The sequence below is a fragment of the Rhinolophus sinicus genome, chromosome 12, assembly GCF_057876585.1.
Source record: "Rhinolophus sinicus isolate RSI-liver-muscle chromosome 12, RSI-T2T, whole genome shotgun sequence".
Taxonomy (NCBI): Eukaryota; Metazoa; Chordata; class Mammalia; order Chiroptera; family Rhinolophidae; genus Rhinolophus; species Rhinolophus sinicus.
In genome coordinates this window covers 39,591,916-39,618,624 of record NC_142512.1, presented here as the reverse complement: position 1 = coordinate 39,618,624, position 26,709 = coordinate 39,591,916, and the positions used below count along the sequence as shown (strand labels likewise).

Below are 26,709 nucleotides of genomic sequence, written 5' to 3'. Positions count from 1 at the left end.
GTTATTTTTCTCCTTTTAAAAGCTAGTTGTCAAAACTTCATTTCATGCTTTGCCAACTGCCTGGGTTAGAAACTGTTGATCTTTAGAAGCAGTGTTACTAAAACCTGTTCATGACGCCTCCTTTCAAAATTAGATGTTAGAAAAACCTTCCTCTCTCTCACTCTCTTCCTCTCTCTCTCGCCCTCATTTCAAGTTCTATCATGTACCTTGTAACAAATTTTCAATATAATCACTAGAAGTTCTCTTTTAATCAATATTCTGCGTTGTATACTTTTTTAACTTAAATATGTGCACATTAAAAGTAATGACATAATACCCAACCAAGCTGAAATGTGAACACACCTGCCGTTTGTGTTCTGAGAGACTAATTAATACATCTCTTCATCTAGTCTGATGTATCCGAATACACGGGGCCTTGCTCTAGCCGTACTCGGGGGCCAGTGAGCACTGCTCCATCTTACAGCACCCACTTCAATTTTGTGTTATCAGGAGCAAATGAAAGCAGATACTGAAAGAGTAGGTCTTTAGCCCCAGGGTAGAAACTAGAAGGTGTGGGGCATATGCTTTATATTAGCCTGTTCAGTAGTAATTTAATTGGTGAGAATTTTGTTTATACGTCAGGGTGGTGTTCACAGGACAGCTTTCCTGGGTCAGGCAAACTCACTGAAAATCAATTTAGAAAGCAAGCACCATGTTGATCAATCTCAAGTTTCTGCATTTGTATTGTTGCTACAGGCAAGTCATTCAATCTATGACCACTTCCGCTTTCTTGTCTGGAAAATGAGAAGGATGGCCTGCATGGTTTTCAAGGTCTCTTCCAGCCAGGATTTGGGTTGTTCAAATAACATAAAAGTACATCATAAACCAGAATCACTAATCACTTCCATTAAATTATAGTCCCAAAAGTTCAATGCTAATTGGTTATTACCATTTAGTTAGCTAAATCTAGGCAATGTTTTCTGCATCTTTCACAAATTGCACTCGAGCACCATAAATACTACATTTTTAGGTTGTTGCGGTGAGTGAAATGCTCGATTATGTGGTAATGCAGTGGAGTAGTCTGGAGAAAGAGAAAACCTGTAGGCAACAATGAGGGCTATGCTTCTCCCAGCCACTTGTGGTCTGTCCGTGCAGAGGTTTGACTCTGGAGTTTTGAAGACCCAGCGAACTAGAATTACAGTGGTAACTTATATACAAGGGATAACGTGAAAACCAGTGAGGTCAGAGGCAACCTTATTACAGTTCTCTCCAGACCAGAATATTCAACAGCCATCTTCATACAGCCTTCTCCACTTGATCTAGTAACACAGGTACCACAAACTCAGCGTGTCCACAAACGAGCATGTACCCCTTGGCGACAACCCCTCCCCAGACCCTCTCCCGGTGCCCCCTTCAATAAAGGGCGTCACCATTGCTACCCAGTGACCCGTGTCAGAACCCTGGGCGTGCATGCTTATCTCATCCTATTCCTCACGCCCCACACCCAGCCATGCAGCAGAGGAATTGGGCCCCAAGAGCATGCACGTGCTGTACCGAGAAAGAGAAGCGCACAGGAGAGGTGAATAGGGTCACCAGCTGTCCAGTTGGCCTGGGCATGTCCTGGTTTGAACACTGACGTCTCATATCCCAGAAAGCTTCTCAGTCTCGGGCAACTGATCACTTTGAAAAGGAGGGAATTTGGGTGCAGAGATGGCTTCCTGGAAGAAAGGACACCCCAAAGAAGAGAAGGGGACAGCAGGTGCAAAGGCACAGAATGGAGGAACATCAGTGGCACGTTACTGAAGTGTAGAGACTGAGGCATGGTGGGTGAGAGGGGGACTCTGGAAAGACGGGCAGGGGCGAGGACGTGGAGAGCTATGTATTTGACTTGGACCACATAAGTGTCACAAGTTTCTCACAGAGGTGAAATAGTCAGATCTGTATTTGTAGGCAGGTGTTTTGAGACTGGACCTTAACATGTATGAGTCGTTAATAGTTAGAAGCAGGAGCTAGGCTGTTATAAAACTTTCAACAATTTCTTCACTGTGATTTTAAGGATAGAAGCTGGAATTCGTCTCAGGGACAAATTATTCCTCTGTTTTGGGGGGATGGTGGTCAGGCTCTTAGTCAAGCTGATATAAAGTAAGTACCCACTTGTTGTCCTTGGTGTAACCTCAAACTTCCGTGAAATAATCCAGACACAAGGCCAATCAATCCCAAGGATGAGGAGAGCCAATCAGCCCTCCGGCTTCCCAGTCCGAGACTTGGGACATTGAATTCACATGTGGTAAGATCTGCTTTCAGGGGTCACTTCTAGGATTGAAAGTAGATGAATCCCAGGGATTCATCCCACCAGTCAAAACTGTACCCCAGCACTGGACCACACAGCCCAGAGCGCACTAACGTAAGTTAGTATATTTTATAAATCTTGTGACTGGTATAAATATATTGTATTATGATACTTTTTGTTGAATATGGTAATGTGTAGATAATAAAAACACTTTGAACATGATAACTTTTGTTATTCCATTTGGGGTTATTTTCATTTGTTTAATATATATCATGAGCTTCAAAAAACGGCAATGATCCAGACGCCCCTCAGACTCTGAGAGGACTTGCAAAGGGGTGTGCCTACAGCTAAAGTAGGCGTCTACATCCACTGTTTACAACCTACCACACTGTCTTATGTGTATCCCTTAGTCATACATTACTTAGTTTTGTCTGGTTTTGTACTTTGTAGTGGTTGACATGTCCCAGATACATTCTTTTGAGTCTTGTTTCTTTCGCCCAACATTACGCTTTTTAAGCAGCAATTTTAAGTAATTCATCCATGCCATGAATGTAGTTTATCCATTTTAAACTGTTGCCAAGTATTCCATTATATGAACATACCTCAACATATTTATTCATTCTACTGTTGGTGAACATTTGGGTTGCTGTGTGTGTGTGTGTGTGTGTGTGTGTGTGTGTGTGTGTTCATATTATGAAAAAATGCTACCGTGAATATTCTTGTACATGTATTCAGATAAATATGTACCAGATTTCTCTGGAATACATATCTAGGAATGAAAATACTAGATGATAGGTATGTGTATGCTCATAATATAAATCCCCACGTACCCATTTCTTAGTTTCAACAAATAACTCACGGCCAAACTTCCTTCATCTGTACTTCCATCCTCCTTCTCCCTCCCATATTATTTTGAAGCCAATCAAAGACATCATATCAGGTCACTTGCAACTATTTCACTAAGTACACCAGTTTTTAAAGCATAGAGGCCCTGATTTTTTTCTGATTTAACTTTGTGTTTGGTCCGGTACCTAGAACCACAATGCCTACAAACACCCACAGTTCCTACAGGGAAGACAACCCCTCCCCCCACAAGAGATTACAGATTCTAATATGTATCACATCTGGGCCACAATAGCTCATCCATCCAATGAGGAAAAACAAAAGTTGAAAGTCCTCTGAGAACTACAGTGTTTATGATAACTCTCTAAAACACTGGCCATACTTAACGTTAATCATTAATGCCCTCAGCGGAGTCTCAGAGGTAAAAATCCACTTCCTATTAGTTATAAGGAAGTTGGGATCTAATAAATATTTATTTACGGATGCATCCATCCAACAGCCTGGAATATCAGGGGTTGTAAATTCCTGACTTATGTATGAACAAGAGTCAACAGGATCTATATCTAGTCATCAGGTATAATTCAGAGAAATTACCTTCTGTGAAATATTACCCTCATTTCCTGTTGGTCATATTATAAGATATACTGTTCTACCAAAGTATAAAACTCAGTGTGATAGAGGAGCTGTCAAATTATCCTGTCCTTACATAAACATGTGGAAGTCTTCACAACAGGAATTTTTCTACTCCAACAAATGAGAAAGTTGGATGACTGAAACCCATAAAATAGTTTACATTTGAAATCTCAAAATCCTACAAGGACTAGCCAAAAATTGGTGGAATAACACAATGACAAAGTTATTTCTCCAAAATATTTAAAAACAATTTTAATCATTCTAATGAAATGTTAACTGTTTTGCTTAAATGTAATTGGGGCCAGCCATAAGGAAGAAAGGTGCTAAAGACAAGAACTTCAAAAATTGTCATGTTTAATCACTGCACTTATATTCCTTTCTAGTTATAAAGCTAACTCTTCATTTAAATAATGCTTCTACATACCTTGATCATATGTGTTAGTGTATGAAACTCTTGGCTGAAACTAAATCACTATAAAATGTAATTCAAACAGTACAATTTTCTGGTGACTTTAATCAAACAAACTTCTCGCCCATTAAGCAATAACAAAAAAAAAACACATGAATTTTACGAATACACATATAAAGAACACAATTCATGTGTTCGTAAAAAGTTCTTCCCTGCAGATTTTAGCTGTGACATCTATTTGCAAAGTAATTTACAGCTCTTTAATAAATAGTAAGATCTGCTTATGACATGTCCAGTCATTGATGACGGTAAACACTCGGTGAGCGTTGGCTGACGCACACATGTATAGATAAAAAGATAATAAAGAGCTGTCCACACACACACTGTAAGTTTCATGAAGTAGATTTAGCTCTCGCAATTTTTACTTTCAGAATATAACTGAAGCAAATTTTAATACAAAGCATTATTTTAAGCCATACTGTTTATAAGGGAGAAACAATATAGTCTTACCTTATTTTGGAAGAAGGAAGTTTGTAAAAAAAAAAAAAAAAAAACAACAACAACAACAAAAAACCTACAAAAGTGAAAAAGCCATTGGTTTTTAGTGGAAGAACCACAACAACAAAAATGGACCACTAAACCAAGTTCCAAATTCTTCAGAAAGAATGTGCAAGGATTTGGGCTGTGCCTTTTTTTAGGTTATTTTCATTTTTTGTTTTTGTATTTTTTGTTGTTTGTTTACTTGCCGTAATCATATACAACTTCAATTCAATTAAAATATCAGGATGATAATCAATGAAGTGTTTTCTGTGACTTTTCCAATCCCTTCGATTTAATTTAAGGAAACAATTTAAGTGTTTCAGGGGAGGTGTGAATTTTTCAGCCAGGGGAGTTGAATGGGGGGAGCAAATAAATAAATTTTGTTCAGTTCAACAATGTGTTTCCAATCCCCACTGGTGAGAGCACACCCACAGCTCCCAATGTGTCTGGAGGCTGACACACCTGCAGTGGCTTCCAGCCCAACCCAGGAGGCAGGGGGTAGCCCTAAGGCACTGCACACACCCGCTTCCGATACATGCACTTGCTCTACTCGAGCTGTGAGTATGAGGACCTGTGAGGAAGATCCGGCTTCTGAGGAAGCTTCTACCAGTGAAATCCATTGGGGATTCCAGGAGGAAGCAGCTGGAGCTTCAGGATGGGTGGGGCAGGGTCTGTCTCAGGGTGGGTGTTGAGGGGACCTTATCCAGGGAGAGAGACTTCTCCATGCACCAGGCCAGGTGCAAAGTCTATGCTCTTTATTCTAAGTTTCTAGGGAACGAGACCCAAAGCCAAGCAGTGATTAAGAAATTTCAATAAATTACCTAGTCTTACAACATTAGAATTAGTGGGAGAAAAAACTTCAAAATCATCTATCCACCACTTACCTAAAGTCATTTAATTCACTTTCTCAAAACTACATCTCCAAATGTATACATGTTTCGTTCTTGTTTTAAACATTCAAGGTGTATGTTTGTACAAAACATTTTAATAGTCATATAAAATGATTTCTAAACAAGGATAAGACTAGAAACAACCAAAAAAAGCATACAACAGAGATTCTGAGGAGTGATGTATTTGTACATATAAACCACTATTCTTACGCAAATCAAAAGCACAATGGTCTATCACCTCACACCTGTTAGATTAGCTGTCATCAACAAGACACGAGATGCCCAATGCTGGTGAAGATGTGAACACAGGGAACCCTGAGGCACTGCTGGTGGGAATGCAAACTGGTGCAACCACTATGTGAAACAGTGTGAAGTTGCCTCAGAAACTTAAAAATGGAACTACCATATGATCCAGCAATCCCACTTCTGGGTATTTATTCAAAAGAAATGAAATCACCATCTCAAAGAGATACTTGCACCCTCATGTTCATTGCAGCATTATTCACAATAGGCAAGATACGGAAATAACCTAAGTGTGTCCATCAACCATCAACAGATGAATGGAGATAAAGATATTCTCAGGCATTATAGCTGAGACTATTATATATACAGAGGGTGCCCCCCAAAAAATGTATACACATTTTAAGAAAGGAAAACTATAGTAAAATTGTAATACTCAATATATACCGACAACAAAAGATGAATGCAAGTCACGTTTGACTTCTGCGATTACAAGAGGTGTTCAAAGTGGTTACCATCAGCATCCAGACACTTGATTATGGGGAACTACTGCTTGAGCAACGTTGACTAAAGTGTCCACTTGTATACATTTTTTGGCACCCCCAGTTTATATATATATATATATATATATATATATATATATATATATATATATATATATATAAAACATGCCACATATGTATAATGGAATATTATTCACCCATCAAAAAGAAAGAAATCCTGCCATTGCAACAACAGGGGTGGACCTAGAGGGCATTAAGCTAAGTGAAATAAGCCAAACAGAGAAAGACAAATACTGCATTGTATCCCTTATATGTAGAATCTTAAAAAAAAGAAGAAGAGAGGGGAGAGAGGGGGGCGGAGGAGGAGGAAGAAGTCGAGCTCATGGAAACAGAGAGCAGAAAAGTCACTGCCAGGGCCTGGGAGTAGGTGATACAGGGAGAGGTTGGTAAGAGCACAAACTTTCAGAATGTCTGAGGATCTAATGTAAAAACATAATGACTATAGTTGATAACACTGTATTGTATAATTAAGATTTACTAAGAGACTAGAACTTAAATGTTTTCACCAAAAAGAAAAAGAGATAAATTATAATAAAATTGTGTGACATTGTTCTCTATTGCCAGTGTGACTTACTATTATGTATCCACATCTGTCATGGAGATTGCAAATATTCTTCACGTGTATTAGGATGAAAAAAAATCCGCCAAAACAGGTGCAAGGGCTAAGAGAATACCCCTTCCTATTGCCTTTTGTTACCTCTGTTTATAAAAATAAATCACCCCTGAGAAAAGCCTCTAGGAAATGCCTCTAGTGGTAATTTCTGGAATGGGATTAAAGAGATTGCTGTACAAAGGCCGAGGAGGCGGGGGACCAAAGTGGACTGTGCTGTCAATCCTAAAGTGAGATGTCAGCAGACGTGGAGTTTCTTTACTGTGAACTCTATAAAAGCTCAGTTCCTCTATCACCAAGAGACAGACTCTGCTCCATCTGGGTGGAAGCTACAGGTGCTCCCTCCTAGAATCCCCAAGGGATTTCACTCAAAGAAGCCTCAGAAGCCCGGTTCCTCCTCGCAAAGCCCTCCAGTCAGCATGAACGGTCAGGTATATAGGAAGAAAGCCGTACAGTACCGGGGGATGGCACCGAGCGTCTATGGGGGGGCTGGAGGCCACGGCACCCGCATCTCGGTCTCCAGTGACATGGTGAACTATGGGAATGACATCGCCAAAGGGAACCTGCTTTTTGGCAATGAGAAGGTGGCCATGCAAAACCTGAATGATCGCCTAGCAAGCTACCTGGAGAAGGTGCGGTCTCTGGAGCAGGCCAACGTGACACTTGAAGTGCAGATCAAGAAGTGGTACGAAACCAATGCACCCAGCATCAGTCGAGACTACAGCGCCTATTACAAACAAATCCAAGAGCTGCAAAATCAGGTGAGGGCTGACGCCTGGGTTTTCTACTCCTCTGTCTAGCTGTGTGGTGTGTCAAGAGGGTATATACATTAGGTGGGTCTAAATGGATGCTGTAAAGCAAATGAGGCTGAAATGCTACCTCTATACAAGTGGTATATTCTGTCATCTACTCTTAGTGCTGGAGCCCCTGACTACACAGTAGGATGACTATAAATCATACTTTTTAAAGTTTTTACATCTAATTATATAGAAAATAGGACAATTTTGTCCTCCCGTCTTATAAACTGTTTTTCTGTCATAGTTTTACCAGATCAGGGCTAAGTGAACAGCAAACATTTTTTTTTCTGAAAAGAGCTAAATTTTTTAAGTGATAATAAGTCTTTCTTAGTTTTTCACCTAGTTCCTATCAACTTTTGAAACCCCAGGCAATTTAGCGTTTCCTCCTTCGTTTATGTAAAGGGTGTAAGACAAGTATTAGAATCCTGTATCGTAGATTCCAATGGTGAAGGGAGTCAGGGTAGAAATGGGGAAGGGGTGTAGGTCTTCATGTTACCTGGATTTTACAGTGTCCTGCTCAATCATCTGATCGTCATCACCACGCAGTGCAGAAAACACTGGTACCGTAATATGACGTTCTATTGCCCCCGGTTCAAATGTATTGCAATCATATCCGAACCTGCTCCCACATCATCCAAGAAAGGTGCAGTTCTCTGTTTTATCAATTGTGTGGAACAAAAGAAGACTTTGCTCCTAATTGAACATTTCAGACACAGCACAGACTATTTGCACTGCTTTAATATTCTTATCTGATCAAAATAAGTGCCCCTTTCGTTTCCCTTTCTATTTTCACATTTGCTTTCCTTTAGAGAAAAGGCTACTTACGTACCAGCAAGTCTCTTTTTCCTGTGTTGTGTTAGACGTCTGTACGATTTGATTCAGACTCTACGGGGAGTTACTTTGGGGTTCCAGGAACTATGCGGATGTAGGAGGCAAAGGTGTTGAAATTGCCCTTTCTGGAGACAGGTCATTCTCGGGCCCGCGAAAAACATACAAAATCAGCCAACCATTCTCCCCTACCTGTCTCATGGCTCTTGTTTCTGAATCTACTTCGGATCATCCCAAATACACAGGCACAGCCAATTCTTCCCTTTAGCTGGGCAGACTCAGTGTTTGAAGGAAGGCAGCTCGCTGCAGGACTGGAGCTGCTGAAAGAAACATGTCATTATAGCATCTTCCACAAGCAGACTTCTGACCCATACGCATCTTACAGAATTCACCCACTAGATCACGGCTTAAGCTCAGGGGCTTATCCTGACAGCCCCAGTGCCTGGCTCAATCCCCACCACAGAACGAGTGTCCATTCATCAGCCAATAGTTAGCAGACGCTAACGAGGTGCTGGGACCACGCCGGGCACTGGGAAATAGGATGGTGAGCATGTTGTAACTTACGGGAAACAGGCATGGACGAAGGCAACATTTATCCCACACAGAGGGGGAAGTGCTAGCACGCAGGGCTGTGTAGGGCAACGAGAGCACTGGCAGTGCACCCCGCTCTGTTTTGAGGAAATCAGTGAAGGCCTGAAGGAATGATAAACTGAGCGGTGGAGGAAGAGTTCACCAAGTGAGAGAAGCTAAGAGGAACATTCTAGGCAGGAACAACATCAAAGGCAAGACACTCGATAAGGTGTGGTGGTTCAAGGTGAACTAAATTCTCTTTTTGTGAAAAAACGAGAAAGTGGACCAAACCCTGGGACTAGAGTTGCATTTTACAAGTCTATTATGTTAAATATCCATACCGTTATTCTTCCTGCTTTCAGGTGGCAATTATCGCAATATAAACATCGTCTTTGATTGAATAGTAGGTGCCTGAGGATCAACTCCTATCCAGTTGAAAATGTCATTCTTTCTCATGTGTTTTCCAGATTAAAGAAGCTCAACAGGAAAAAGCTAAACGTATCCTGCTAATTGATAATGCTAAACTGGCTGCTGAGGACTTCAGGCTAAAGTAGGTCCTCTAACGCCACGGCGAAACTTCCTGGAAAGGAATACCTTTTAGTAGTCCTTCAGACATTCAGCCTTCTGTATCACTGTTGGTAGAGGAGCTACCACTAAATAGTTTCAGAACCCTAGAAGCTATCTGGTCTAGCCCAGCACTCACAGCTGGACTTCTCTCTCCCACAGTCTTAAGATTTGGTCACCCAGTGCATAACTAAACATCTCCAGTAACTACTACTGTTCTCCTCGGTTAGCTCTAGTTGCTAGAACATTCTTTTTTAGTAACCTGGCACCTACTTTCTCACATACCAAGCCTAATGCTGCCCTCTAGAATAATAACAAAGCAATTTAAAACGCCCCTTCTGCGTAAGTGCCCTTCTGTTATCTAAAGAGACTCATTTGTCTCCCTCAGTGATTCTGCATGTGAGTCACCCATGTTCCTTCAAGCGCAGACAGGTGTCTGACCAAAGTTCCCGGATGACTCTTAATGCTTTCTAGTTTGCCAGTGCTTTACAGTACAGTCTGACCAAGCAAAGAACTAGGACTATGATTAAAGCAGTTCAAATCGCGTTCACTCGCGTAGTCATATCGTACTAAAATGATCAGAGTTGTTCCTCAGAAACTGCTTCTACATTTAGGTTTCTTCACCTGAATTTGTACAATGCATCTGCACTAACAAGTCCTTTGTGGTTTAAAAGGGTGGCATATTAATGCTACAGGGGTCAAAAAGAAAGAAATGAGAAAGCAGATCTGAAGATTAAAGCAGTAAAAGTTCATTAATTCCAGTCAATATCTGGGTGTCCCACTGCATTAGCCTTTTTTTAAAGTTTGTTACTTTAATAAAAATGGGAGTATATAAAAGTGTAGAGGAGAATACATGACTTTTTAAGATAATTCACTTTGGATGCATCTGCTGACAAAGCAATAAAAATAAATTGATCGTGAACATTCATTAAGTAAATCTAACTAACGATTATTTAACATCAGTAATGAGAACCCTTTGCTAGCACAGTGATTAAAGCAAACTTTTCAAATATATCCTAGAATTTAGGAACTTTTCAAAGTAATTTCAGATTTTTTTTTTTAACCAATCATTCCAAATCATAGAGATAATATTATGGGGCAAATTACCTGATTCTTAGGTTCCCATGAACATTTTTGAAATGTCTAAAGAGGGACACAAGAATGTATTGAAACTGATCTTCTCCTATACCACATACAAATCTATCTTATTATATTAAGATGATCTCTTCTATAGTAGCTTCAGAAGGACTCAGGGATCTCTGCTTGTTACTGAATCCACAGGTATGAGACTGAGAGAGGATTGCGCCTCACGGTGGAGGCTGATCTTCAGAGCCTGAGTAAGGTCACTGATGACCTCACCCTAAGTAAAACAGACTTGGAGATTCAAATTGAAGAACTGAATAAAGACCTGGTTCTCCTCAAAAAAGAACATCAGGAGGTAAGAAAATATTCAGAAGTATTGGTACTGGGAATGATGGAATGGCGATCATAATGATGAGGAGGAGGAGGAGAGAGAGGAAGAGGAGGGCGATTTGGTGATGGTGATGGTGAAGGTGACGACCATAATGATGCAAGCCCCAACTTCTTTGCATAAGGTTTCGGTTGGGCTGAAATAGCTTAGAGCAATACCTGGACCATAAAAAGCCCTTCCTTTTTCACCCGTTCCCAATGAAAAGAAGATGTATTGCCTTTTCTGCCCAGCCTCTTCTGAGAATATGCTTCAGACGATAACCAATCAGGATTTTCACCCTCGTAGGAAGTGGACTGCCTGCGCAAACAGCTGGGCAATACTGTCAACGTGGAGTTGAAGGCCGCTCCAGGCCTGAACCTCAGTGCCATTATCGATGAGATGAGGCAGAAATATGAAGTCTTGGCCACAGAAAACCTTCGGAAGGCCAAAGAAGAGTTTGAGCTACAGGTAATAGCATCATTCTGAAGGCTAAGCAAAGGTGTGGGAGTTGTCCTCCGAAAAGAGATAACTCTTTTCCTTCCTTCCTTCCTTCCTTCCTTCTTCTCTTTCTCTCTCTCTCCTCTCTTCTCTCTTTCTCTCTGTCTTCCCTTATTTACTTATTTTTTGATTTTCGGAATTTTAGACGGAAAATCTGCAGCAACAAGTCACAATAAACACTGAAGAGTTAAAAGAATCTGAGGTCCAACTGAAGTCGCTGAGCCGGACCTACCAGACGGTGGACATAGACCTCAAGTCTCAGCTCAGTCTGGTAAAGCACAGCTAACTTCCTGCTCTCAATGCAGCATGTGTTTACTATGTGCCTGTGTCAGGAACTCCAGAAATGCAAAGACCTATAAGAAATAAGCCCTCCCCTTGCAGAGCTGGCAGTGAGACAGGCCAGACAACTGATTATAATTGAGGGACAGAAAGACATCAAGGAAAAAGGGCATTGTATTGCAAGGATGCAGAGGGAAAAGTACATCTGGAAGGCTTCACAGGGGAAGTGGCACTTAAACTAGGTCTGAAAACTTGAGATAAATTTTGAAGCTGGAGAATAGAGGTAAAGACATTTCTAGGCTAAGCAAATCAGTCAGCTCATGGTAAAGCATGCTGGGGTAACAACCCCCAAATCATGGTGGCTTACAACAATACTGCATCCATTATGGCTTGGCTGCAGCTCTGCTCCATGACATTTCCACTCCAGAGGTACGGCTGAAGGAGTAGACCCTAGCTGGGGCATGCCAGTGTTGTGGCACAAAATAAAAAAGCAATGGTCAGACCACGTGATCGCTTTTAAAGCTTCTCCTCAGAAAAGGCACTTGTCAGTTTCACTTGCATTTCTTTAGCCATAGAAGTCACAGGACCAAGCCTGGTGTCAACAGGATAAGAAAGTCTAATCCTCCACATGGATGGGCACCACGAATAACAGGGAGGGGAGGCAAACAGAGAGAACAGTGAGTGCAAAGCTGAAAACAAACAAAAACTCCAAGAGCTAGGGATCCTAGCTGCCTGGCTGAGGTTGCCCAGATGGAAAGAGTGGGAGATAAAACTAGAAATATGCCCGATGCCCACAATAACCAGCTGCAGAAATTTTTCTCAAAAGAAATTAAAATTGAGCCACTTCTTACATCAAGTCCTCAAGTAAGAAATTTTCACTTTCTCTTGTGCTCGTAGAAAGACTCTTTGGAGAGTACACTGCAGGCTACCAAAGCTCGTTATAGTAGCCAGTTGGCCGAGAAACAGGCAATATTGAACACCCTAGAGGCCCAGCTGATGCAGATTCGGACAGACGCAGAGCACCAGAACGGAAAATACAATGATCTCCTCGACATAAAGACCCGGCTTGAGCAGGAAATTGCTACTTACCGTCGCCTTCTGGAAGGAGGAGATATAACGTAAGGCTCTTAGAACCAAGGGATATGTGTCAGTGTCTATTTTAATGTCCACACATTAAAACCTGTCACTCATTCCCCAGCACCAATGCAATTCCTAGCACAAAAGCAATTACACACACACACACACCAACAGTAACAACAAAACAAAAATATATCCAAAAGTACACACATCCCCAAAAACATCAAGTACAGCCTTTGTACTTGAGGTCGTGTTGTAGGACAGTTGGAAGATGGTTGTTATATAGATGATACGGATTTTCACTAACACTAATTTTTATGATTAACACATAATTGCCAGCACAATAACTTTTTAAAATTGTCATTGAGAGGTCATGAATTGAACAACAGGCCACATAGGTCTGTGGGAACCAGCTTGAGAATCACCAGCGTTGCAGCTCAACTGTCTTCAGATACCACTCCATAAAGTCATCAAGAGCACACAAGATTTCAACTTCCATTGTAGTTTTGTTATTTTAATTAGAAAAACTAGCCTATATTAAATGTGTCGGTTTTGAAGGTAAGCATTTTTCAAGTTAAAAAGTAAGACACTCAAGTTAGAAGAAACAAGCATAGTAAAAGGGAAAAAAATACAAACACAGGATTAAAACACACATCACTCAGATTTTATTTGGAAACAAAAAAGGAGGACAGTGCTTCATTTTCAAAATGACAATAACACTTTTTTCTGTTTCTTTTTCTTCTCTTAAAAAAAAAAACAGAACTACAGAATTTCAGTTAAGCTCGGTGGGGGAGAAAGGTAAGTGTTCTAATGTTCACATATTTCCTATAAGACTGAATTCTCAATAGCTTTCCACTTATCATCTGCCACTGGTGAAAAGTAAAGAGAGATCAGTTCTCAAGTGAGCAGATAGTACCCTAGGGATTCTGAAAATCAGGGCCATCACATAAATAAACCCTCCATATGGGAAATTTGTCACACTCCCCACGACAGGGTGATTTTCTTGGCCCCATGCTATTGTTGTCCTGAGACAACGTGAGATCCTGAAAATGAAAAATAAGATGAAAATATGCATTGTTGCTTGATTCAATACTGTATGTTTCTCTTTGAGGGTGGGGAGAATAGAAAATTTATAAATTTGTGGCGAGTGGAACATTTTCTGCATTTATTTATAAAATGGACTTAAGATCATTTAAGAAAGAAAATGGGTTAGCCTTTTTTTTTAAGAAGGAAGTACGTGCAAAAGGATAATAATTAAAAGTTGAATATTATAAACCAGCAGTCATGTGTCTAAATTAACATTTTGTATTTAAATCTAAATTCAGAGATAAAGAAAACCAGGGTGATTAAGACAGTCATACAAGAAACAGTGGATGGCAAGGTTGTGTCATCTGAAGTCCAAGAGACGAAAGAAGATTTTTGAACACGTGCCAGAAGGAGATGCTGCTGAGGTTTTGAAAGAAATGGAGCTATAATTTCTGCTCCCTGCAAGAAAGCGTCCATCAGACAGCACCATTAATACTTTCTAATGATTAGAGGAGGAAAAAAAAGAGTCCATTTATCAGTCTCTGTAATTGAATATAAATGTTTTACTCAAAGGAGTTTCAAACTGCCTGCAAAAATGAAATCCAATGAGCGTTAGGATATTTAAAATATCATTACTGCCATCTTTACCATGAAACACATTAATTACAAGCTATAGACCACTTAATATCAATTCGCTAATGTTCCTGAAAATTACAGCACATTTCAATTATACTTAATAAACCTCGTGGAACAGAGTCTATGCAAATAAAACTCTCTAATTTTTCCTATTTCTGAATTGCAAAATCTCCTTTCAGAGGCCCCTGGATTCTTGATTAAGTTAAATTCTTGGTTAATTTCATAGAATTTTCAGTATCAGTAAAATTCTGCTAGCTTCCAATTATATCTGCTGTTTTTCCATTTTCTCTACTGCCTTTTAAAACTCAGCTCAGCTCTTTGAATAATTTGAGAGTCAGAAGCCAATCACAAATGCTGAGTAGAATAATGAAGCACATTATGCTTGACATGGGAGTAGATTAAAAGCAAAATTAGTGAAACTCTTCTCAAGGCAGAATGCTTCTCCTTATGATAATAAACTGCATAAATCATCGGGCGTTCTCTTTCTTTATGTGGCGAACATATATTATGAAACGTTTGTCACCGTTTTTTATTACAGCTTTAATGAGATATAATTCACACCATACAATTCACCTTTGTAAAGTGCACACGTTCACAGGATTGTACAACCATCACCACTATCTAATTTTAGAGGCTGCTCATCACCCTCCCAAAACACCCATCAGCAGTCACCCCCATTCCCCGTCCTCCTAGCCCCTGACAACCACTAAGCCACTTCTTCTCTCTACAGATTTGCCTAATCTGGACATTTCATATAAATTGAATCATGCAATGTGTTCTTTTATACACAATGTTTATAGAAGCATTATTCATAATAGCCCAGAAATGGAAACAAATGCCCATCAACTAATGAATGGATAAGCAAAATATGGTATATTCATACAATGGAATATTATTTGGCAAGAAAAAGGAGTGAAGTACTGACACATGCTACCACCTGGATGAATCTTGAAAACATTATGCTAAGTTAAAGAAGCCAATACAGAAACGCACACTGTATCCTCAGCCTTTTAGCATTTTAGTGAGCAATAACTGCCATGCAAATGTTTACAAGAAAAATAAACTTGCCCTCTATCATTGTATCCTAGTAAATAAATAGTTCGGATTTAAATTTTGATATACGTTTGTAAATAAATAGGATTTTGAGTGTGATTATTATATTAAAAATGTGGTTCACTTAAACTAATAGCTACCATTTATTGAGCACTTACTATGAACTAAACAGTGTGCAATTTCTCATTTAATCTTCACAATAATGCTATAAGGTAGAAGCTATCAGGTTGAATCACATGAACTTACCAATATGTGATCATTTTTGACCTTCAAAAAACAGCAATTTCATATGGTTTGACCTTATTATGAGGACAATTATATATGAAGACATGACCATATGAACTCACTTATATGTGGAATCTAAAGAACAGAATAAACAAACAAACAAAACAGAAATCGACTCAGAGATATAGGGGGAAAAAATTGAGGGTTGCTAGATGGGAGAGGGGTGGGGATGGGGGAGAAGGTAAAGGGATTAGAAAGTACAAAGTAGTCACAGTATAGCCACAGGGATATGAAATACAGTTTGGGGAATATAATCAATAACGTAAAGATTTTGTAGGGGGACACTTGTCTTATTAGGGGATCACTTCATAGACTGTGTAGATGTCTGACCACTGCACTGTACACCTGAAGCTGAAGCTGAATAATATTGAATGTCAACAATAGTTAAATACAGAGAGAGAGAGAGAGAGAGAGAGAGAGAGAGAGAGAGAGAGAGAGAGAGAGAGAGAGAGAGAGAAAGGGAGGGAGGGAGGGAGGGAGGGAGGGAGGGAGGGAGGGAGGGAGGGAGGGAGGGAGGGAGGGAAGAAAGAGAGTCACGGAATGTGGAGCACACATAGGGAATATAGTAAGTGGAATTGTTAACAGCTACATATGATATCAGAGGGGTAGTAGATTGGGGGAGAGGGGTTATCACTTTGTGAGGGTGTAAATGCCTAACTATTGCATTGTTTTGTATACCTGAAACTAATAAAAAAATGAAAACAAATAAAAAAATTCACAGGACAAGAAAAAAAAAGACACGAAATAAGCACTGTTGCAAAGTCACAGTTACCTAGTAATGGAGCAAGACTGAACCTCAGGGCTATTTGTCTTAAGTCTTGACACCCTGTTAACCAACAAATTTACATGACAATTATTGAGTTCCACGTGAAATGAGCATTTGCCTGTCCTTAGTTGTTTTGTTGTTTTCTAATTGTCATTTTCACTAGCCAGATACTTATAACACCCAATTGTCACAAATGTCCAGCTAACATCACACACAAGGCTTGATTCTGTACAACCATTTGTCAGAAAAAAAATTCTTTTCAGCCACTCTCATTCCTTTGCTTTTCAAAGTGAAGAGGTTTCACTCTCATCATTTTTTTCTTAATTTCCTTCCAAGTCACTCTACTTTGTAAATTGCTTTTAAAGATGTTAAGAACTTTTAGAAATGATTTCTTCACCTACCAGGACGCATTCCAGAATAGCCTGGAACCTTGACATGCAAATACCAGAGACTGTGAGTCTGGCTAATAAAAAATCTATGGAAGATGAGTTTGAAATTCACTAGGCATGGCCATTGTCATATGGCAATAACAATACTTTGTTAAAACAGGTAGAATTATTATTTTTAACTCAATTTCCTGTCATAAAAATGAAGATTAATCCTTGCCTTTTGGTCTATCTCTAGTTTCTTCCAAGTAATATTTCAATGAAAGTAGGTGAGACAATGCATACATGTGGAACCAGATGGTTCTACCTCTGGTTCTACCAGTAGTTACTGTATGAAAGTGAAGCATTAATCTCTGTATGTATCTATATTTCTTACACGAACTAAGAAAAAGAACAGCACGATCCTATTACCGCCAGGCATACAGATCCAGAGATTGGTCATCCTGAAATATAGGTCTCTTTATCACCCATTAGAATCATCATCAATATTCTTCATGACTTTATATGAAATCATCACCACGGAAATGGAGCTATCACACTCAGAACCCTAGAGGTGAAGACAGGACGGACAGAACGATGTTTTCTGGGCTTTAGGAATTACGTCCACACAGAGTCTTACAACATCTTAAAAGAAGAATGACATGGAATAATATAAAATCAAACCTTGGCCAGTGGACACCCCCTGTTCTCACCCTTATTCTTTTGAGGGTAATCTGAGGTACCTGATTACACCCTCAACTAATATTTCCAAGTTAAAGCATTAACTAGTGATTTTTATTTTTAAATTTCCCTTCAAACATCTGTTTTCTCTTCGCTAGACTCATTCCAAGATTCCGCTTACCAGCATGTTATTTATCTTCCTCTGCCTCACTCTCACCCTGCTTTTGAGAACCCTTGAACTCTGAAGTCCAGAACACATACATCCTTGTTCATCGTCATCTCAAAAGCACCCGTGAAACGTCAGTCACCCATTCTTGTTTCACTCACAGGATCTTAAAATGTTACTCAAAGCAAAAGCGAAAGGTGTTATAGACCAATGATCAGTGAATTGAAGAGTGGAACGTCTGTCTGTCTTGAACTCAGGCGGAAAATCCTGCAAAGACCAGAAAACTAACCAATATGACAAGAAGATGAGCACACATTTTACTTAATAAAAATCTAAAGACTTACAAATGCCACATAAACAATGATCTCCATTCCCTAAACTCTACAAAAATGTAAGACCCCATTCTTTTGAACAGTTCACCCTGGTCCTAGCCATTTTCCTCTGTGCCTCAGCTTATGTAACCCCTTTGCCAACAAGCCCAAGATGTTTCCATTGTTTCCATTCCCACCTTCCTACATTTTTACAGTTGTCAAAGAAAATTGCTTTCACTTCTAAAAACTCTAAAGTAGAGGCTTGATTATTCAGCTGAGCTCTCCCTCCACCCCAAAAAAATAGCCACTGAAGAAGAAACATTTCTCTTTTTAACTTCTGAAGTTGCTCCCCACTCATAATTGGATTCAAAATAAATCTTGGTCCAAGCACACCGGTAAATTAGAGCAAAGTCCTTTTCAAATGAAATGAATTTTAAGTGACACATTCAAGCATATTAAGGATTAAGTTCTTTCAAGTGAAACAACTCCATGAGTGCAAGAATGAAGTTTGGTCAAACACTAGGTTAAGCCTCGGGATAAAAAAATGAATCAGACATAAGCCCTACCTGAGAAACTTACACACTAGGATACTATACAGTATGTATAGAAACATAAAGGTATAGTGTGTAAACACAATGTATAGATATTGAGCAAAATGATTTAAAATTTACATGTATGCCTTAGAGTTGGAAAGTATACATTTCAGCACAAAATTGGCTCCAAGTTCAAAAATTCCAGTTATTCATATTCCCATGTAATGTGACCATATCAGTAAGTAACAATTCTTAATTGGGCACATTTCCTCTGACTCTGTGAGTATGGCCTGTTTTCATTTCTATGACAATAAAATGGAATCACTCTGTCTGGGGGGATGCTGCTCGTGAGTGACGAATAATTAACAACCATAGTGTCAAGTTCCTGTGGGAGAAGTGCAAGTTTAACTAGTACTTTGTAAGGTCTCTGGACATACGGTTACATGTCAAAAGTATAACTAAAAGCACATCTGCCTCTGTGTTTGCAGGATTTCATGTGTGGTGTCATTTCTTATAAACCATGAAGGCTTATCTCTGCATATCAGCCTGTACACTTGAGAAATGAAATTCAAGGAGAAAGCGTTTTTGAAAAGGAAAGAACTAAAGCTCCTGGTTGACGTGCAGGGCAGAAACCCAGTCTCACAAAATGGGGAATCAGTGACCCTCTCTCCTTTGTGTTTTCACTGTAAGTAGCAGGGTTGTGTCATCCACAGAAGGCACTACAGACCTGAATTCTATCTTTGCCACCTCCTGGCTGTGTGGCCTTGAATTAGTCATTTAACGTTCTGACCCTCAGATTGCTCATCTGTAAAATGGGATGAAAGTATCCACCTTAAGAGGTTGCCACCAAGGTCTAGAGCAGTTAGTACACAATAACAATTAACAATTCAAACAAGGACTACTAGTCCAGCCGAAACGCTTGTAATACAGATTAAAGGAATCCTTGGTAAAAATTCCATATGAGGCCAGCATTTCCACTTAATAGGTTTCCATTCTCTCAAGAAATGAAATAGATTATGGCCTCTCTCATCAGGCTGAGTGCATTAGATTGCTGCATGCCTTCTGTATCTATCGTGAATGAGAATATGCAATTTCTACCAATATCTTGCTTAAAACCCCTTTATTTGGAAATCACACTTGCTTGCTCCTTGTGACGTGTATAGGTTGGGGGAAAATATGTCCCTTCTCTAGGAAGGTAAAAGGAAGCTGTCATTGGATTTCACCACGGATTCTTCCTTCCTGCCCCTGGGAAAGGGATAAACGGGGTGGGGGTGGAGGAAGTGTCACACAGCCCTTCCATTTGCCAGAACTGATCGTGGGTACTCCCTACAGAGGTTTGCCATGGGCCACTGGGACCCCTCTGCATTTGCCCCAGATCACCGGTGGGCACTGCGGGCTCTGGCTCAGGACTGCGCACAGGACCGGAGCGCCTCATACTCAGGGAGGCCGGAGTCAGGGAGGATCAGAGCCGGCTATCTGGAGGGGCGGCGGGGGTTGAGGGTGCGAGCACTGATACAATTTCAATATATAAAAAATCAAGTGTATTTTCAGAAACTAGCAATGCTCGGGGGTAGAGTGGTGAACAATGAGACAAGATTCCTGATTTCATGGAACTTACCAAAAGGTCAGCTCTTAGGTAAAGGAAGATCTGCTGAAAACACTTTAATATTCTACTCAAAAATAGCGTTATTCAATGTGTAAGAGGTCTTCTTTCTGAATCAGAAAAAAACTAGGCAACATCCTAATGACAAAGTTTTCAAATCCTTGAAAATTCAAATTCCAATATCAATCTGGAAGATGCATTTATTGCCCACTTCCAGCAGTACGTTTCACAACTGCTTCTGAAACTATATTCCACCAGAAAATAGACTAGATCAGGAGTGGATGGCTTACATTGAGTTTTCCAAAAGAAACAAATAGGAAACATGAGTGAAGAACTTCAAAAAGCTTAAGGTTGGGAAAGTATTCATTAATGTATCCATTCCAAAATCACTCGCTGCTTTCCTACTGTGCATAAGACACTGGGCAGTGCCGAGAATACAAGCAATAGAATAATTGGGAGAAGAAAAATTCCTATGACAACCTATCTCTACTCCACCCACATTTCTTTTTTGTGTAACAAATATGTCATGGACACAATTATTCAACTATTTCTGTGCCAAAGAATTTTCAATATGCATTAACCATTTACTTGTTGAGCTGGTCCAGAAAAGCAGGGGACACTACATTTTGAATGGAGAGAGTGAACTTTTCAACTGCAACACCCATTTCATGACCTATAAATTGTTAACCTTTCTGCCTTACTGACACTGCTTCCTGTCAGGTTGTGGCCACCTTCCCCAGGTGTGGAGCACCACCACGTCACTTTCAGTGCAGACCTCTGGGGCTGTCCAGGTGACTGTCTTCCCAGAGTGGGACACTGGGCAGAGCCAGGGGCACGTCTGCTTCCAGTGTTGGAAGTGGCTATTGGGGGAAGCGCACTTGGCTTTGGAGGCAGCTATTGGGTAGGCTTTTCTGCTGCTTCCATGTTTGGTTCTAGTTCTGGCTTAGGTAGTGGCTTTGGAAGTTCTTTTGCAGGAGGACTGGGCCCTGCTTATGGGGGAGGCCTGCGCAGTGGCTCTGGAGGCCTGGGGATTGGATTGGGGGGAAGCTCAGGAGGTGGCTCTCTAGGTATTCTCTCTGGCAATGATGGAGGCCTTCTTTCCAGATCAGAAAAGGAAACCATGCAAAATCTTAATGCCAGATTGGCTTCCTACCTGGATAAGGTCCGAGCTCTAGAAGAATCTAATACTGGGCTAGAAAACAAAATTCGAGAATGGTATAAAACACAAGGATCTGGGACTGAAGACCCAGGGTCACAGAGTGATGACAGTAAATATTATCCATTGATTGAAGACCTCAAGAATAAGGCAAGAATATGGTTTTTGGGGGAACTTTGGGAACTATTTTTTATTTTTATTTTTTGCAATAACAATGTTTTACAGTGATAATCTTAGATATTTTTTCGATTCAACTATATTTGGAGCAATTTCTCATATATCAAGATACTTAGTTTCATTTTATCGTTTACCATGAAGTGACTCTATTTCCACTCTCTGTAGGAAATATATGTTGCTTAATTTTTAAATATTCTATAAATATATTTTCTTTTAAAAAGTTAAACTGCTTTAAACTCTTAATAAAGCAGCATTTTAACTTCATCTAAAAATTTTCTGTCAAAAATATACTTGTCTAATACTGATATTTTGGGGCCTCATTTTGTTTGTCTTCCCCTATTTTGCCAGATCATGTCTGCCAGCGTTGGAAACACCCAGCTCATCTTGCAGATCGACAGTGCAAGACTGGCTGCCGAAGAGTTCAGAATGAAGAGACTAGAATAAAAGAAAGGCTAATAATAATTGACATGTCCCACCATGTCTTCTTATTCCGTTTTCCTGCCTTCGCTGACAGCAAATATTTCAAAACTTCTGCAGTTCACATGCTCCACACACTTGGTGTTTTGGTAAATTTACGTTGAGCATTCTAGAAAGTAACTAGATTCAAACACAATTCGCATGTCTTTAAGTAAGAGTCGCTTCCACTTAGGGCTATGGATCACCATAGTCATATCGCTGCTCAGCCTTTTGGCTAAGAGCAAGTGTGGATCACCACATTTGTAATTTGCTATTGTCTCATGATGTGACATGATAATTCCACCAATGTCCTAGACCTCAACCTTCCATGTATCCAAATGAATTAAAAATGGGTTTTGCCTGGGAGTTAAATGAAATCAGCTCTTTTCCCTGATGACACATACACCTAAAATATTAACGATGCACTTATTTTTATATACGCTCCTCCTTTCCCATACTCCACCCTCCAAACATAAGGAAGAAATCCTAACGTCCTTTTGCCCCACAAAATTTCCACACAGGATGTGGCAGTGGTGATGATCCTGAACCTGGAAAATCTTGGTAAAAGCTGTGTTGCCAGATTCAAAACTGTAAAAGGAAAACAAGAGCAGGATTTAATGACTAAGAGCTGGGGCTCTGAAGCCCGATTGGGTTCAAATTCTGGTTCTGCTACATAATAGCAAGTAACTTAATCTCTGCGTGCCTCGGTTTCCTGATCTTTCAAGTGGGATGGGTTTTGTGAAGATTCAATGAGGTAACATACATAAAACACTAGGAACAGTCCCTGGTACCTAGAAAATACTCAATATTTGTGTCCTGTTGTTATTGACTGTATGGAACCAAAATGGTGTGGAGAAATCAGGGGAATTGATGAGCAAGGGGTGTCCCAGGGAGCAGAGCGCAGAGGGAGGATTCATGGCAAGCCTGGAGGAATTCCAGAGCTGAGTGCAAAATTGCATGGGAGGTTATTATGCCATTTTAAGATGCTTGCTCCAGTACGCAGCTTTCTGAAGTCATACTTTCTTTTACTATTTGCTAGTGGTTTCCGGTGCTCCATTCATCTCACTAGACTATGCATAGCAATTCAACTCTTGGGCTAGCCCTCGCCTCCAGCACGTGTCTAGAAGAACCTTACTTTCAGACCCAAAGAGATTATCAAGGTCCTTTCCTGAATAACGTCCATAGTCCCAAGTAAATAATATCATTTTCCTGGTACTTAGAAGTTGCTGCAAATAGTTATTGTTTAAAATAACATCTGTTTTCCTTACAACTACAACTGAATTGTGTGAGGTTCAAAGGAGAAATGGGTTTTGCACAAGTATATAGCCAGTAGTCATTTCTTAGCTATGATCTTAGCTTTTCCTGCATTCCCTTCTTTTGGAAATATAATCTCCACTGAGCTCCTAGAGACATCACCCCACTGGAAGCTTTTTCTCTGACTCTTCTTTGTGACCTCTGCATGTTGGCTCAGTCCTCTGTCTTCTTTCTCTACACTCTCTCCCTAGATAACATCAGCTAACACTTGGCTTTCAGGTAACCATCTATAGATGAATGTGTTAGCTAGACTTATTGTGGTGATCATTTCGCAATATATATCAATGTTGAATCATTATGTTGTACACCTGAAACTAACATAATGTTGTATGTCAATCATACCTCAGTTAAAAAAATAAAGTAACCATCTATGCATTGATTCCTTCTTGTGGTGGCCTCCAAGATGGCTCCAATGATCCTCACCTCTTGATACACCTGACCCTGTGTATAGTCCTCTCCCACAGTGAACAGAGTAGACCCATTGAACTAGTGACCTTCGACATTGGGTCACAAAAGCATTTCAGTCTGGCTTGGTCTCTTAGACTGCTCGCTCTAGGGGCAGTCAGCTGCCCTTAAGGTTATACTATGGGGTTGGGGGTGGGGGGAACGACCTGAAAACAAATCAGTGATTTCACAAAATTTCCCATTCAAAATCAGTCTTATTCTGATAATATCTCAGTGAAAATATTCTGTAGTCTACAGTTGGCAAAGGAAGCATTGTACTTCTTATTAAATGTACTTTGCCCAACTCTCACTGCCAAGAAATACAATTAGCACAGTATCCTTATCATGAGATTCCAGACTTCATTCACTAGACCATAAGCCCTAATTCAATACACACATGAAAGGTCCTTTTGGAATCAGCCATTAATGAACCACAGAAGTGAGAGGTCTGTCGAAAAATAAAAACAACTTGTAAGGAAAAACCCAAGTACAGGATCAGACAACAAAAGACAAGCACGTATTTTATGATTATTTTAAAATCTAAAATTTTACTAATTTAAATTTTTACTTTTATATACATTTGTTGTATGTATAGGCTAGAAAAACGTCTGGAAAATATTTATATTTTTTTCTATTGTACAATTTTAAATTCTTAACAAACTGCATGCATAACTTTGATAAGGGGGGAAACGAATTTTAGTTATCTATAACAAATGGGCTTGCAAGTATGTCACAGTAGGAAGAGAACCATCTAGAAAACAATGGGTTGCCAAAGTAGGCAATTCTTTAGGCTTTGTAAGAGTGCCACCTACTGGAATCTCAGAAAATAAACTTTTAAAAAGCCCTGCTTTGCATACTTTTGATACTAGAAAGTTTGGGCTTTTTTTAAAGAAAAAAGATACTTTTGATACCAGAAAGTTTGGGCTTTTTTTTTTTTTTCCAAAGAAACAGGAACGAAAGAAGGAGGAAGGGAAAGAAGGAGGGAGGGAGGGAGAGAGGGAGGGAAGGAAAAAGGGAAAGAGGGAGGGAAAAATCAAATCTTTTTAAAAGCATAAACATAAATTAAAACTTTCTTATTTAAATAAGTGGTATTAGTTTCCAAAAAGTCCACCAGTAGAGAGATGAGTTCTATAAGGCATAAAGAAGAAAACCAGTAATTATTTAGAGTTTAAAGAACTAGATAGCCAATCTGAACTACTCAAGCTTTCAAAAAGCATCAAATGAAAAATGTATTCATATAGCTGAGTATATAACTTTTTATTGGGTGGTAAATGTTTCTTAAATCTTGGAACTGGATCTAGGATTTAAATGTCATTATTTAATATTAGTATCAAAAACTCAAACTAAAGAACATTACTGTCTTAATTGTGTCCTCTTCATCACTACAGCTTCTTAATAAAAGCCACGGTTGCAATATTCAGCAACATATTTAAAAAAGGATTTATGATGATCAGAATTCACAGTTGAAAAATAATCACCTGGTGAATAAATAAATTATGGTACATTCATACAATAGGGAAAAAAAAAAAGAACGGAGCTATTGACACAAAAACACATTCATGGCTGAATTTCAAGATCATTATGCCGAACTTAAAAGAAGCCAGACTCAAAAGAATAGATACTGTCTGATTCCATTTATATGAAACTCAAGTTAAAACAAATCTACTCTATAATGACAGAAAGGAAATCAGTGGTTGTCTGGGCTGAAATGGGTGGAAGATTGGAGATTAGCTGGTTAACTGGGAAGGATCATAAGAGAACCTTCCCGGCTGATGAAAATGTCCTGTGCCTTGATATGGTGATGGTTACCTGGGTATATCCATTTGTCAAAACTCTTCAAACTGTACACTTAACATGGGTACAATTTATTGTATGTAAATCATACCTCAATAAAGTTAATTTTAAAGTAATAATAATAGTAACAGCCTGTCTTCATGACAACACTGTGTTGGAAGCATGAAGAGACCAGGTAGGATGATAATCTATGACGTGCGAGGACAGGCTCGCATCTGCTCTTAAGCGCTGATTGACAAATTATTCAGGAATGTTTCAAGCTGGCTAGCTTGAAATTGGCCATGATGGGAATATTTCCCCTGGAATTTGGGCTGTATTTGTGTGTTTCCTTGGAGAGCTGGTTCACATCAGCACACGACTGAGCCCAATAAGAACACAGATGCAGAGGCTGATTGCCTGGGTTTGGGGTCCAGCTCTGCCACTTTCTAGTGGCTTTATTAACCCTTCAGTTCAAATTAAATTGACTGTGAATTTTAGTTGCTAAAAGATGTCATTGTCAAAGTTTCCCTATGCATATACGCTTAAAGAAATGCAAGTTTTCTTCAAAATCATGGCAGCAGACCTTTAAATAAACCACGCCAATAAAACAGCCCACAGAGAGGCAGTACAATGCAACTAGATGGCATTTCAGGCTTCCCTGAGTGAGTCATTATTCTACTGAGAACAAGTTACTACTCAACTTGACCTGATTCATCTTTTACAAAAAGCCAATCATATCACATATGATCACATTAGCCCTGCATTTTGAAACCCCCGTAGAAAAACACCATAAACACAGGGCACCATGAACTTAGATGTTCAGAATATGTTCCTGGGAATTGGAACATATTGGAACCCCCCTCCTAAAGTTATCTACACATGCAGTTGCTGCTGAGAAAAGTAC

General features: G+C 39.7%; 1 protein-coding gene and 1 long non-coding RNA gene across 2 annotated transcripts in view; one reads left to right on the top strand and one right to left on the bottom strand.

Annotated features, from left to right (window-relative positions):
• Window positions 1-26,709, bottom strand: part of LOC141568817 (uncharacterized) — a 323,632-nt gene that overhangs the window by 269,208 nt on the left and 27,715 nt on the right. Inside the window, exon 3 of the long non-coding RNA XR_012492030.2 lies at window positions 8,815-8,939. This is a non-coding gene — a long non-coding RNA (uncharacterized LOC141568817). The remainder of the gene's footprint in view (window positions 1-8,814; window positions 8,940-26,709) is intronic.
• KRT20 (keratin 20) lies at window positions 7,379-15,193 on the top strand. Its single transcript, XM_019747537.3, has 8 exons — window positions 7,379-7,758; window positions 9,660-9,742; window positions 11,038-11,194; window positions 11,513-11,674; window positions 11,850-11,975; window positions 12,881-13,101; window positions 13,821-13,858; window positions 14,386-15,193. Exons 1-8 carry the CDS (start codon window positions 7,417-7,419, stop codon window positions 14,481-14,483), a joined length of 1,227 nt encoding a protein of 408 aa, XP_019603096.2. The 5' UTR covers window positions 7,379-7,416; the 3' UTR covers window positions 14,484-15,193.

Coding starts and splice junctions, on each gene's coding strand:
- KRT20 (XM_019747537.3), top strand. CDS start 7,417: ATGAACGGTCAGGTATATAGGAAGAAAGCCGTACAGTACCGGGGGATG. Junction 11,195..11,512: donor TCAAAAAAGAACATCAGGAG/GTAAGAAAATAT, acceptor TCACCCTCGTAG/GAAGTGGACTGCCTGCGCAA. Junction 11,675..11,849: donor AAGAAGAGTTTGAGCTACAG/GTAATAGCATCA, acceptor TCGGAATTTTAG/ACGGAAAATCTGCAGCAACA.